This window comes from Malaclemys terrapin, chromosome 2 (genome assembly GCF_027887155.1).
Source record: "Malaclemys terrapin pileata isolate rMalTer1 chromosome 2, rMalTer1.hap1, whole genome shotgun sequence".
Classification (NCBI taxonomy): domain Eukaryota; kingdom Metazoa; phylum Chordata; order Testudines; family Emydidae; genus Malaclemys; species Malaclemys terrapin.
The window spans coordinates 48,460,694-48,473,277 of record NC_071506.1 but is presented as its reverse complement, the minus strand read 5'-3'; the positions used below and the strand labels follow the sequence as shown (position 1 = coordinate 48,473,277).

At 44.4% G+C, this 12,584-nt stretch overlaps 1 protein-coding gene across 1 annotated transcript in view; it reads left to right on the top strand.

Annotated features, from left to right (window-relative positions):
- The window catches only part of LOC128832135 (carbonic anhydrase 3-like), a 35,427-nt gene extending 23,331 nt beyond the window's left edge, over positions 1-12,096 (top strand). Inside the window, exons 6-7 of the mRNA XM_054019211.1 lie at positions 3,902-4,057; positions 10,909-12,096. Of these exons, the coding sequence (XP_053875186.1) occupies positions 3,902-4,057; positions 10,909-11,028 (276 nt within the window). The 3' untranslated portion in view covers positions 11,029-12,096. The remainder of the gene's footprint in view (positions 1-3,901; positions 4,058-10,908) is intronic.
- Positions 12,097-12,584: the final 488 nt, after the last annotated feature.

Genomic DNA, 12,584 nt, shown 5'->3' with positions numbered 1-12,584 from the left:
TTTCCAGCAGGATTGGGAACCATTAATAACAACTCTCTGAGTACGATTATCCAGCCAGTTATGCACCCACCTTATAGTAGCCCCATCTAATTTGTATTTGCCTAGTTTATCGATAAGAATATCATGCGAGACCGTATCAAATGCCTTACTAAAGTCTAGGTATACCACATCCACCGCTTCACCCTTATCCACAAGGCTCGTTATCCTATCAAAGAAAGCTATCAGATTGGTTTGACATGATTTGTTCTTCACAAATCCATGCTGGCTATTCCCTATCACCTTACCACCTTCCAAGTGTTGGCAGATGATTTCCTTAATTACTTGCTCCATTATCTTCCCTGGCACAGAAGTTAAACTAACTGGTCTGTAGTTACCTGGGTTGTTTTTAGTTCCCTTTTTATAGATGGGCACTATATTTGCCCTTTTCCAGTCTTCTGGAATCTCTCCCGTCTCCCATGACTTTCCAAAGATAGTAGCTAGAGGCTCAGATACCTCCTCTATTAGCTCCTTGAGTATTCTAGGATGCATTTCATCAGGCCCGGGTGACTTGCAGGCATCTAACTTTTCTAAGTGATTTTTAACTTGTTCTTTTTTTATTTTATCCGCTAAACCTACCCCCTTCCCATTAGCATTCACTATGTTAGGCATTCCTTCAGACTTCTCGGTGAAGACCGAAACAAAGAAGTCATTAAGCATCTCTGCCATTTCCAAGTTTCCTGTTACTGTTTCTCCCTCTTCACTAAGCAGTGGGCCTACCCTGTCTTTGGTCTTCCTCTTGCTTCTAATGTATTGATAAAAAGTCTTCTTGTTTCCTTTTATTCCCGTAGCTAGTTTGAGCTCATTTTGTGCCTTTGCCTTTCTAATCTTGCCCCTGCATTCCTGTGTTGTTTGCCTATATTCATCCTTTGTAATCTGTCCTAGTTTCCATTTTTTATATGACTCCTTTTTATTTTTTAGATCGTGCAAGATCTCGTGGTTAAGCCAAGGTGGTCTTTTGCCACATTTTCTATCTTTCCTAACCAGCGGAATAGCTTGCTTTTGGGCCCTTAATAGTGTCCCTTTGAAAAACTGCCAACTCTCCTCAGTTGTTTTTCCCCTCAGTCTTGATTCCCATGGGACCTTACCTATCAGCTCTCTGAGCTTCCCAAAATCTGCCTTCCTGAAATCCATTGTCTCTATTTTGCTGTTCTCCCTTCTACCCTTCTTTAGAATTGCAAAGTCTATGATTTCATGATCACTTTCACCCAGGCTGCCTTCTACTTTCACATTCTCAACGAGTTCCTCCCTATTTGTTAAAATCAAGTCTAGAACAGCTTCCCCCCTAGTAGCTTTTTCAACCTTCTGAAATAAAAAGTTGTCTCCAATGCAGTCCAAGAATTTGTTGGATAGTCTGTTCCCCGCTGTGTTATTTTCCCAACATATATCCGGATAGTTGAAGTCCCCCATCACCACCAAGTCTTGGGCTTTGGATGATTTTGTTAGTTGCTTGAAAAAAGCCTCATCCACCTCTTCCACCTGGTTAGGTGGCCTGTAGTAGACGCCTAGCATGACATCTCCCTTGTTTTTTGCCCCTTTAAGCCTAACCCAGAGACTCTCAACACTTCCGTCTCCTATGTCCATCTCTACCTCTGTCCAAGTGTGTACATTTTTAATATATAAGGCAACACCTCCTCCCTTTTTCCCCTGTCTATCCTTCCTGAGCAAGCTGTACCCATCCACACCAACATTCCAATCATGTGTATTATCCCACCAAGTTTCAGTGATGCCAACAATGTCATAGTTGTATTTATTTATTAGCACTTCCAGTTCTTCCTGCTTATTCCCCATACTTCTCGCATTTGTATATAGGCATCTAAAATACTGGTTTGATCTTTCCTCCCAGTTTTTTCCTGACTCTCCTTTCTCTCTGCCAATATAGCCCACACTCCCTCTTGTTTCCGACTCATTTCCCCGGTCTCCATGTTCCCCACTTACCTGTGGGCTTTGCTCACCTGTCCCCGTCGAACCTAGTTTAAAGCCCTCCTCACTAGGTTAGCCAGTCTGTGTCCGAATAGGGTCTTCCCTCTCCTCGAAAGGTGAACGCCATCTCTGCCTAGCAGTCCTTCCTCGAATAGCATCCCGTGGTCTAGGAAGCCAAAGCCCTCCTGGCGACACCATCTTCGCAGCCAGGCATTCACCTCCATGATGCATCTGTCTCTGCCCGGGCCCCTACCTTTAACAGGAAGAATTGAAGAGAATACCACCTGTGCTCCAAACTCCTTCACCCGTGCTCCCAGAGCCCTGTAGTCACTCTTGATCCGCTCAGTGTCACACCGCGCAGTATCATTTGTGCCCACATGGATGAGTAGCATGGGGTAGTAGTCAGAGGGCCGGATAATCCTCGACAATGCCTCCGTAACGTCTCGGATACGGGCCCCCGGCAGGCAGCATACCTCTCGAGATGAAATGTCAGGGCGACAGATGGGCGCCTCCGTCCCCCTCAGCAGAGAGTCTCCGACCACCACTACCCTACGTTTCCTATTCGCAGTGGTGGCAGCAGACTCTCCAGCCTTAGGGGTACGAGGCTTCTCCTCCTTTACTGTAGGGAGTGATTCCTTCTTTCCTGTATCAAGAAGAGCATAACGGTTACCTATAACCACGGCAGGAGGGTTCGGAGCAAGGGTGGAGCACTGCCTGCTGCCAGAAGTAACCAGCTGCCAGCGTCCACCCTGAGCCATCTCCTCCTCCACCAGTGGTGTATCAGCAGTCCTGTGTACTGGGACAGCTACCTCAGCTGTCTCCACATGGACACTGTCGAGGAATTGCTCGTGGATACGGATGCTCCTCAACCTAGCCACCTCCTCCTGTAGCTCTCTCACCTGCTGCCTGAGAGATTCCACCAGCAGGCACCTTTCACATTGGATGGTCCCCCCAGCCTGGATATCCGTAAGTGGAAATTGCAAGTTACAGTCTTTGCAAAACCACACCAGGATCTGGGTAGAGGCATCCATGCTTAGGCACTCTGTCTGGCTACAGGCACAGGTGGAGGAGACAGTAGCAGTGCTGGCACAGGTGTTGCGGGTCTTCCTAACCATCGTAAGCCTCCCTCTGTCAAACTCCCGTCTGCAGCCCCCTGTCAGCTGAAAGGGTTGTTTAAGCAAACAGTTAGAATGTAGTTGCTTTATAGGTATTAAGGGGAATCAAGAGAAAACAGATGGAACCGGCAAGGGACCCTCGCCCCCTTCCTGCTCCCCTTCCAAACTCCCTTGCGAAACTCCCTGTTAGCAGCCCCTGGTCGCTTGTGCGCTGCTTTATAAAGCCCTGGCCTGTATGAATGCCCCGCCCACTGATTAAGGCTCAGCCACTTACCAGAGGCTTCTAGCTTTCAAACCTTCCTTTGAAGCTCACAGCTTCCAACTGCCAGCCACAGCACACGGTCCTTCAAACAACCAAAACAAACAAACAGACTGACAAACACAAGCTCAGCACACAGCAAGTAACCCTCAAACACAAACAAACACACACTACAGACAGTCACTTACCCCAAAAGGTTGCTGTATTGCTCCTCCTTCACCTGGAGAACTCCCTTGCGAAACTCCCTGTTAGCAGCCCCTGTTCGCAATTCTTAGGTAACAGTACATTATGGTGACAAGAGTTTCTGAGAAGTTACAATACTTAATTACATCAGTGGACACTTTGATAAAGTGCATCTTATTTTATTTCTTTGGGAAATCTCAGCCTTGGACTAGTGATGATTTCTAGAAAAGTAAGTTACAGGGCAAATGTTTGAAAGGAGGAGGTCAACTTCTTACATGATATTGGATATTTCATTAATTCTTCCATGGAAACTTGACTCTCTTTTTAAGCAAGCTCGGTGTCGCCATTAGTGTTATTAAAGATATTTCTGTTTTATTTATTTAAGGGAAAAGAGGCTCCTTTTTCAAACTTTGATCCATCAATTCTTTTTCCTAAATCTTGGGACTATTGGACCTACCATGGCTCCCTCACTGAACCTCCTTGTGATGAGTGTGTTACCTGGATTCTTTTGAGGGAACCTATCATTGTCAGCCCAGATCAGGTAAACTTCAGTGGACATTAACCTTTGTCATGGTTCTCTCACAGTTTCAGCTTATTTATTTATATGCCATATTCCAGCATTACTCTTTCAATAAGAAAAACTCCCCTTGGAGTCAATGGGAAATTGCATGAGTAAAGACTGAGTTAAAATAGAGTAAAAACTGAACTTCATGATTGGGCCCTTCTGTTAGTAACCTCCTCAGTTGGCTTCAGTAGAAGCATCATTGGGACCCCTAAAAGAGCTGCACGGGATTCCAGACTTCTATGGGTATGTCTACACTTCAGCGGGGAGCGAGTCTCCCAGCTCTGAGAGACAGACTTGTGCTAACGGGGCTCACGCCAGCGTGCTAACAATAGCTGTGCAGATACTGTGGCACTGGAGGAGCCTCAGGCTTGGACCCAAGGGTTAGGGTGGGTCTGAGCTTGGGTGGTTGGCTCAAGCCTCCGCCAGTGCCACACAGCTATGAGTCTACCTATCCAGGCTGGGAGGCACACTCTGGGCTGCGGTGTAGACATATCCTATGAGACTATCCACCCACCCCAGTTCCTTGTCCGTCTCTCCACATTTGGAAAATTGTTGGTTCCAGCTCCTAACTTCCTAGACTATGTTGCTGGGAAGGGTCAGCTTCACAAATCAGTGAGATTGTAACAGACTGGAGGAGAATAGGAGGGGTCACGGGGAAGCAGGAGGTGATCAGAGAGACACTTTTGAATGAAAAGAGACTGAAACAATACACTTTTGTCATGGAATGCAGTGATTGAGGCTAATAATAAATAGTCAACTATCTCATTCATTACACATTACATGTGCTCATCTAATTAAAAACTGTTTGTAATGCATCCTCAGTTTTGGCATTTCCAAATTTCTGAGGGATTCATTTTGCAGCCACAATGTTCTTTCAATATAGTCTTTTTATTTAATATTTCAAAAGTTTCCTTCCTAAAATCCATAAGAAGCACATTTTAACAGGTGAAATAATTTTTTTAAATGGTACCCATAAAATAACTTGCCCCACATTCTAAGTGGCAGCATGTAACAAAGAAATTAATGCAAATTTTGTAATTCTTTTAAATACATTTCTGGAAATGTTCATGGCCAAATTTGAATAAACAAAAGCAACAACTTCAAGGAACCTCCATTTCTCCAATCTGAAGGCCTCATGTTAAACATGACAGTCTCATAGCAGAAATAAATATTTTTTGTAAATTTCCACACACCTCAGTACACTCATAAGGGTGCTTAAACTATTGAAATTGGTAAAAATGACCCCAATGACCCCTTTGGTGATCTCAGATGTAAAGGTCAGTTTTATAATCTAGGATTGTTCCTGTGCTAGCAGTCCACAATGAATGAGTCCTAAATTTCAAGACTCCTTATTTTTCCTTGTTTGTACCAAAATATAAAGCTATTAGATATTTGGAAGCTTCTCCTTGCATGCAAAATGCAAATTGGCTCTGGTCAGCTTTCCTGACTTAACAACATGTTTGCTTAGTGCCTCATTACCAACTCAGCTGTTTACATCACAGGGGATCATGTACAGGTTTATTTGAAACTCCAGTGTAGGTGTAGCTATTAGTGAACAGCTCTGTGTTGCATCAACAATAAAAATGTCAACTTCCTCTCCTCCCCAACTTTAATGGGTTGATCTTAGTGTGACATTCTTTTAGAATGCAACAGCTATGTGCTGAATCATTCATCCAACTTCATCTGATGTGTTTCTGATCACTGCTATATTCAGACAACGCTCTTCTTTCTAAATACGGTCAGTAACAAGTTTTGGGAATTAATTGTTCTCCAAGCAGCCATCAGGACCTGTGTGTAATCTGCAGGGAAGCACCTTGATCTGCTCATCAGAAGACATTGATCATTTCTACAAAGTGGATAATTAGTACTTGTAGATGGTGCTTTGTCATTCTGCTTTACAGACAGAATTATTATTAGTGATGTTATTTGTATTGCAACAGTGCCAAAGAACCACAGTCAAGGACCAGGGCCCCACTGTGCTTGGCACTGTATAAACACACAACAAAACAACAGTTCCTGCCCCAAAGAGTTGCAGTGTAAGGCTATGTCTACATTGCCAGCACTATAGCAGCATAACTATGGCCCAGGACTGATGCCTGCAATAACCCCAAAGTGGAAAGGCAGCCTAAAGTGATGGGAGGGGTTTTCCCGTCACTGTAGGAACTCCACCTTCCCAAGCAGCAGTAGTTAGGTCAATGCATTGCATCGGCACCTGGCATTAAGTCAGCATCCTTGAGCACTGTAGCTATGTCTACGTACATTTTAAATATAGACCAGGTTTAAGTAATCTTCACCTGAGAGAGGTTCACAGGCTCAGGCCCTTAAAGATCTCTAATCCTAGAAGCCTGCTAACATTGCAGACTTGCTGCCAATAATTGTTTTAAGTCCTAATCCCTCTGCCACAGAGACAAAGATGGTGTTCCTGTATGGCTGAGATACCGAGGGCAAATTTTCCAGTGTGCAATATGTGCACCTGGAAAGATATGCTCATCCCATATGCGTTAAGCCATGCAAACAGGTAGATATGTGCATCGTTACCCAATCCACATACTATTACTATATTATTTCTATAACACCCTTGGCATGCCTGGCACTTTTCAGCAAATGTATATACTAGCCCCCATAGGTGCACCCCAATGTGGCGTATATGGGTCCAGCAGGAGTGGGTTGCATGGAAATAGGAATCACTGGGTGCAAAAACAGGAAAGAACATTATCAAGTCTTGAGAAGTACCTGGAAAATGTTACCTTTGGCATCACACAAAGAGAAGTTAACCCTGGATTTTTAATTTTTTCACCAAAAAAGAAACAAACTGAAGGCCCAGCTCCTAATCCATCTGAAGCATTGCAGGAGGCAGCATCCTGCTATCTTAATATTGTTGACACTAATACTGAGTCTTCCTACTGGTCCATAGCAGAATACAGTCTTGTGCCTCAGCTCACTACTGAAGCAAAGGATTTGTTGGAAAATCCAGCCCCAAGGGCTTCTCACAAAGGACTAAATCCTGACACCTCCCCCGCAACCTCTGAGGACTCTGTTGCTAGGACCAAATGGTACAGTTCTTGTGCTGAAAGGGAGGGGAGAGGATTTGGGGCCCCTGCATAGGTGGTCCACACCCCTTGCATGTCACAGAACTCTGCAAACCAGTGCTCCCTGCACCTCATCACATTGAGCCTGGGGGCAAGACTGAGCTGGAGAAAGCAGGGATGGAACCAGTGGATCTCTGACTCTGTGGATCTATTTACTGTATCTCTCTGTTCGGCTATCTACTGTAAATATTTATGTAATGACACTGTAGTATCTAGGCAATGGGTCCCCTGGCTATTCTAATCCTCCAAGGGTAGCATGCTGGCCATGAAGGTTACTGCAGCCAATGTAGCTCTGTGGTCTTCTAGGAAGAATTTCTTCAAACCCTGCCCCTGTGGCAGCTCCAGTTTATAGCCCAGTCACTCCGACGATGTTCTGGTTAAAGCACTGGGATCAAAGGTCAGAATTCTCAAGTCTGATTTGAAACTGAGCTTTTCATTTTGGTGCAATTACTCATGGTGTATTTACCTTTTATACTTAACTGACCAGATTTCTCATGGAACAGAAAACACATCCCTCTGCTCTCTAAAATAGAATTCTTCTTCAAGTGATTGCTCATGTCGATTCCAAGTAGGTGTGTGCGTGCCATGTGCACAATTGTCAGAAGGTTTTCCCCCTACCGGGTCCTGCCTGAAGCTGTGTCTAAGGGAGACCCACAAGAGACCTCGATGAAGTGCCTTGGAGAGGCACACCAGTCGGACAAGTGTAAAATCTGCAGCGGCTTCAAGCCCAGAACAAAAAAGGAACAGGACTTTTGGCTAAAACTCCTCCTGATGGAATCAGCCCTTCACCCCCAGCTGACCCAGGTGGCGTCCGACCCCAAGCCCGACACTTCATTGTGCATCGCACCGGCCTTGGTGCATGAGGCTTTGGCGCCAAGAAAAGACTCAGCTAAAGACTCTCAGCACCATCATTCCCTAGTGCCAAAGACCGCCCCTAATGCAAGCACTAGGCACCTTCCATTCGCTGGTGCCACACAAGAAAAAGAGAGCAGAGAGGGGGCATTCCCCCACTGAAGTAGGGGAGTGAGCAGGCACCAGTGGGGTGCATCCCGCGTCGTGACACCCAGCCTCGGCCCAGCCTATACCGGCACCGTTGACTCCAGTCCTGGTGACTCTCCGGTGCAGGAGGTAACATAGACCTCGCATCCACGCTGGATACATTTGAAGCAGCCAGGGACCTGATTGTGATGACAGCACAGTCCCCTCACTCGTGTCACTTATCTGGCTAAGTGAAAGAGATTCTCTATTTGGTCTCTACAGAAGGGCACTCCTCCGTTACAGTCATCGGTTCCCTTCATCCTAGACTATCGACTTCGCCTGCAACAGCAAGGTCTGGTGGTGTCATCAATCAAGGTGCACCTAGCTGCTATTTCAGCTTTCCATCCTGGCTCAGCTGGGCAGTCAGTATTTGCTAACCCCATCGTTGGCCACTTCCTCCAGGGGCTAGACAGACTGTACCCTCAGGTACTGCAGCCAATTCCTCCATGGGATCTTAACCTGGTGCTCTCAAGGCTGATGGACCCCTCCTTTCGAGCCCCTAGCAACGTGCTCACTACTTTACCTTTCTTGGAATGTGGCATTTGTAATGGCTATAACATCAGCCAGGAGGGTGTCGGAGCTCAAAGCCCCAACATCCGAGCCCCCTTACATTGTGTTTTATAAAGATAAGGTGCAGTTGCCGCTGCACCCAGCATTCCTCCCGAAGGTAGTTTCGCAATTTCACACAAATCAGGACATCTTTCTTCCAATGTTCTTCCCTAAGCTGCATGCTAATGATAGGGAACGCATGCTCCATTCCCTGGATGTCAGATGGGTGTTAGCTTTTTACATTGTGCGGACAAAGCCGTTTAGAAAGTCGACACAGCTCTTCGTCCCCATTGCTGAGTGAATGAAAGGTCTTCCAGTTTCCCAATCTCTTTCCAGGATCTCTTCATGGATCATGGCCTGTATCAAGGCGTGCTACGACCTACCAAAGATACCAGCCCCAGTGCTAACAGCATACTCCACAAGAGCGCAAGCTTCATCTGCAGCATTCCTGACGCAGGTCCCTATTCAGGACATCTACAGGGCGGCGATGTGGTCATCTATTCACACCTTTACATCACACTACGCCATTACACAGCAGGCTAGAGAAGATGCCGTGTTTAGCAGAGTGGCCCTGCAGTCTGTGACTCTGTGAACTCCGACCCCTCCTCCAGGGGGCTGCTTGGGAGTCACCTATTTGGAATCGACATGAGCAATCACTTGAAGAAGAAAAAACGGTTACCCAGATTTTGTATCTGTTGTTCTTCGAGACGTGTTGCTCATGTCCATTCCAAGACCCACCCACCTTCTCCTCTGTCAGAGTATCCAGCAAGAAGGAACTGAAGAGGTGGTGGGTCGGCAGGGACCTATATACATGGCCATGAAGACGCAATTCCAGCGGGCTCCACAGCCAATCCGATGGGTACTGCTAGGGGAAAAAACCTTCCGACTGTGCATGTGACATGCACACACCTACTTGGAATGGACAGGAGCAACACATCTCGAAGAACAACAGTTAGGAAAGGTAGGTAATCAGTTTTTACATTCCTTCACTAGAAGTTCTAGCAACAAAACCATGCTAAACCACTCTTACTTCCTCTCCAGCCAAATAAGTGGTTTTTATATTCTGATTGATCCTGGGGCTGGAAAACAAGGCTTAGGTTGTGAGGCTTAAGGAGCTGAAATTATTCAGCTTATTGAAGCTGTAAGCATGGTGGACCAGTGTTCTGAGATGGTACAGGGAGTACTTTTTCTAGATGTCTGGCTGGTGTGCCTAGCTCACATGCCCAGGGTCATATGAACACCACATTTGTGACTGGGAAATTTCCCCCAAATCAGATTGGCAGGGACTTTGGGAAATGGGGGGCAAAGTTTGCCTTCTTTTGCAGCATGCAATATGATTTTCCTGATGGGATCATCTGTGCATATCTCACCTAATCAACTCCCTGCCATTGCAGCAGCATTGGTGACATCTTGATCTCTTCTGTTGTCTGCTTGTGGCACACAGTTTAGTCTCTAGAAGACTGAAATGCTTTTGTCTAACTAGAGTCTTTGGGCTTTTATAGTAGGATCTGGATAAAATTTAATAGCCTGTATATATACAGGAAGTCAGACAAGATGTTCTAGTGTTTCCTTCTGGCCTTAAGCTCTATGAAACTGTGAATACAATATACAGTGAGCCTTCTAGTTCATGATGGATTTGTTATTGAGTTTCAGATTCATAATACAGTTGATGCACTTGTCATTGGCCTTTGAAGATATAAAGTAACTATTCTGAAGACCAGGTGTCATCATGGCTCATGTCACTCTATATACTCTTTCCCTTGCCTCCTTGATCATGGAAAGTAATGTCACAGCAAATAAATGTTATTGAAGTTCCACAGTGCAAGGGGCAGGCAAGGGCTGCTACCACTTGCACATAACCAAGCTCCTCAGGTTGAGGGTTTGTGGGGACAGGTCATGAGTAGGCCAGAGAAGAAGCCAGGCAGAGTTGTAGATCTGTGTAACAGTGGATTCTCCTCTGTAAGGATCTCCAGAGTCTATTCCAGTCATTAGGCTGCAATAGACTCCATGCAGTGGCTCCTGTGAGTTTGTAGGAAGATTCCTCCCCAGCCCCCAGTGCTTGACCCAGCCACAGTAGTTGGTCTAGACATTAGAACCTGGATTTGCCCCAAGTGAATTCCATATTGACATTGTTATTTTGCTTCTTTGCAGATGGCAAAGCTCCGTAGCCTTTCCATCAATGCTGAGACAGAACCTGTTCGCCCCATGGTGGATAACTGGCGCCCTCCTCAGCCTCGGCATTTCAGGATGGTGAGAGCCTCGTTCCAATAACATCTATGCTGAATCTGGGTGAATATGCATGAGGAAATGCCTACATCCCAAAGCCTAGTTAGCTTTGTGCCCTCTACTGCTCTTTCTGTGGATGCAGATCTGCATTTCACAGTCCAAAACTCCGCATGGTGAAATGTGATGGGTCCCCAACTCTAATTTTGAGATGTCAAAAATTACTTGAGGCAAATTCTAATTTTAACATGAAAATATGGAATCTGTGTTTGGATCTCAATAATAACTGTGTTAGCTTTAACAGTAGCATTTATATGGCTATTTCTAAGAAAGAAAAATGGAATAGTTAGTAATGGCTAAAAAAGGCATTTCTCCATTAACCTTATGGTCTTCAGTGTTTGCCTTTTTCCAGACCGAAGAGGTTTCCAATTAACAGAAACAATGAGTCATTTGAATTTAAAATGGACACGTGTCAAATTCTGCTGTCAATTGTACTAGCATAATCCAATAGGGAATACCAGGTGTAATGGAGGGCAGAGTTTTCTCCTTTGTATTCATATAGAAATATGGAAAGTACAAAGACTCATTAAATTTCCAATGATAATTAAGCAAGTTAAGATTTTAATGAACTGAGAAGTTAATATTGTAAAATTTCATTTTGAAAACTGAAATCAAGGTGTCAAATCAAATTAAGAGTATTAAATTGTGGGGGGGGGGGAAGAGTTCCTACTTTAATTATTGTAACAACTGACTTATTCTTGTTAGAAGGTCAACATTAATTTTAATGTTAAAGCAACTGAAATGAAATGAATTTCAAAAAATCCCAGGATTTTCTTTAATTTCCTGCAATTGTAGGTCTTATCAGTGGATGAAAGTGAATAGATTCTGTCAAAAACCCTTTAGCATCCTGAGTTATTTAGTCCCCATTTTTTCTACTATACCATTGTCCTTACATGTCTGAAGGCCAAATTCTGCCCTCATAAACCTATGCAATTGATACTGATGTCAATGAGATTTGTGTGCAAGTATCTCTGTTGGACTTATGGTAGCAAGAGCAATAAAAGAGTATTGTATGACTGCACTTGAAGCAATAGCATTTCTGCTTTAAGAGAACTAACACTAATAAAAACTTTTTTGTAAAAAATGGTGTTTGTGGTTTTATTTCTAATTTTGGGTGACAGCAAAAAGCAACAGACAAAAATACTCTGTATAAATTAGGGATAGATAAGACTGTAGTACCTAACCCTGGCTGTTTGTACTGCAACATACTGGCATGTTTTGTGTGTATGTGTGACTCCAAGGAAATAGCATCTTTAAAATATGGTACTTCATCACAGCATTTGCTAATTGACACTTTCCCCCATTATGATGTCACTTGTGTGTCTCTGCTTCAAGAAATTCCTCATTCCTAATAGCATTTATTTCTTGTTTGATCATGTACTATCCTTGATCCTACCAAAACCCATATATTCAGAAGTATTCTGCCTGAACTTTTCTGAACTGATCTGGCTCATTTCTAATGATGCCATTTCACCCTAAATTGCACATGAACTCTAGTTTCCTACAACAAAATGCATGACAGAACTAGATGAGCTGTTGGGTGA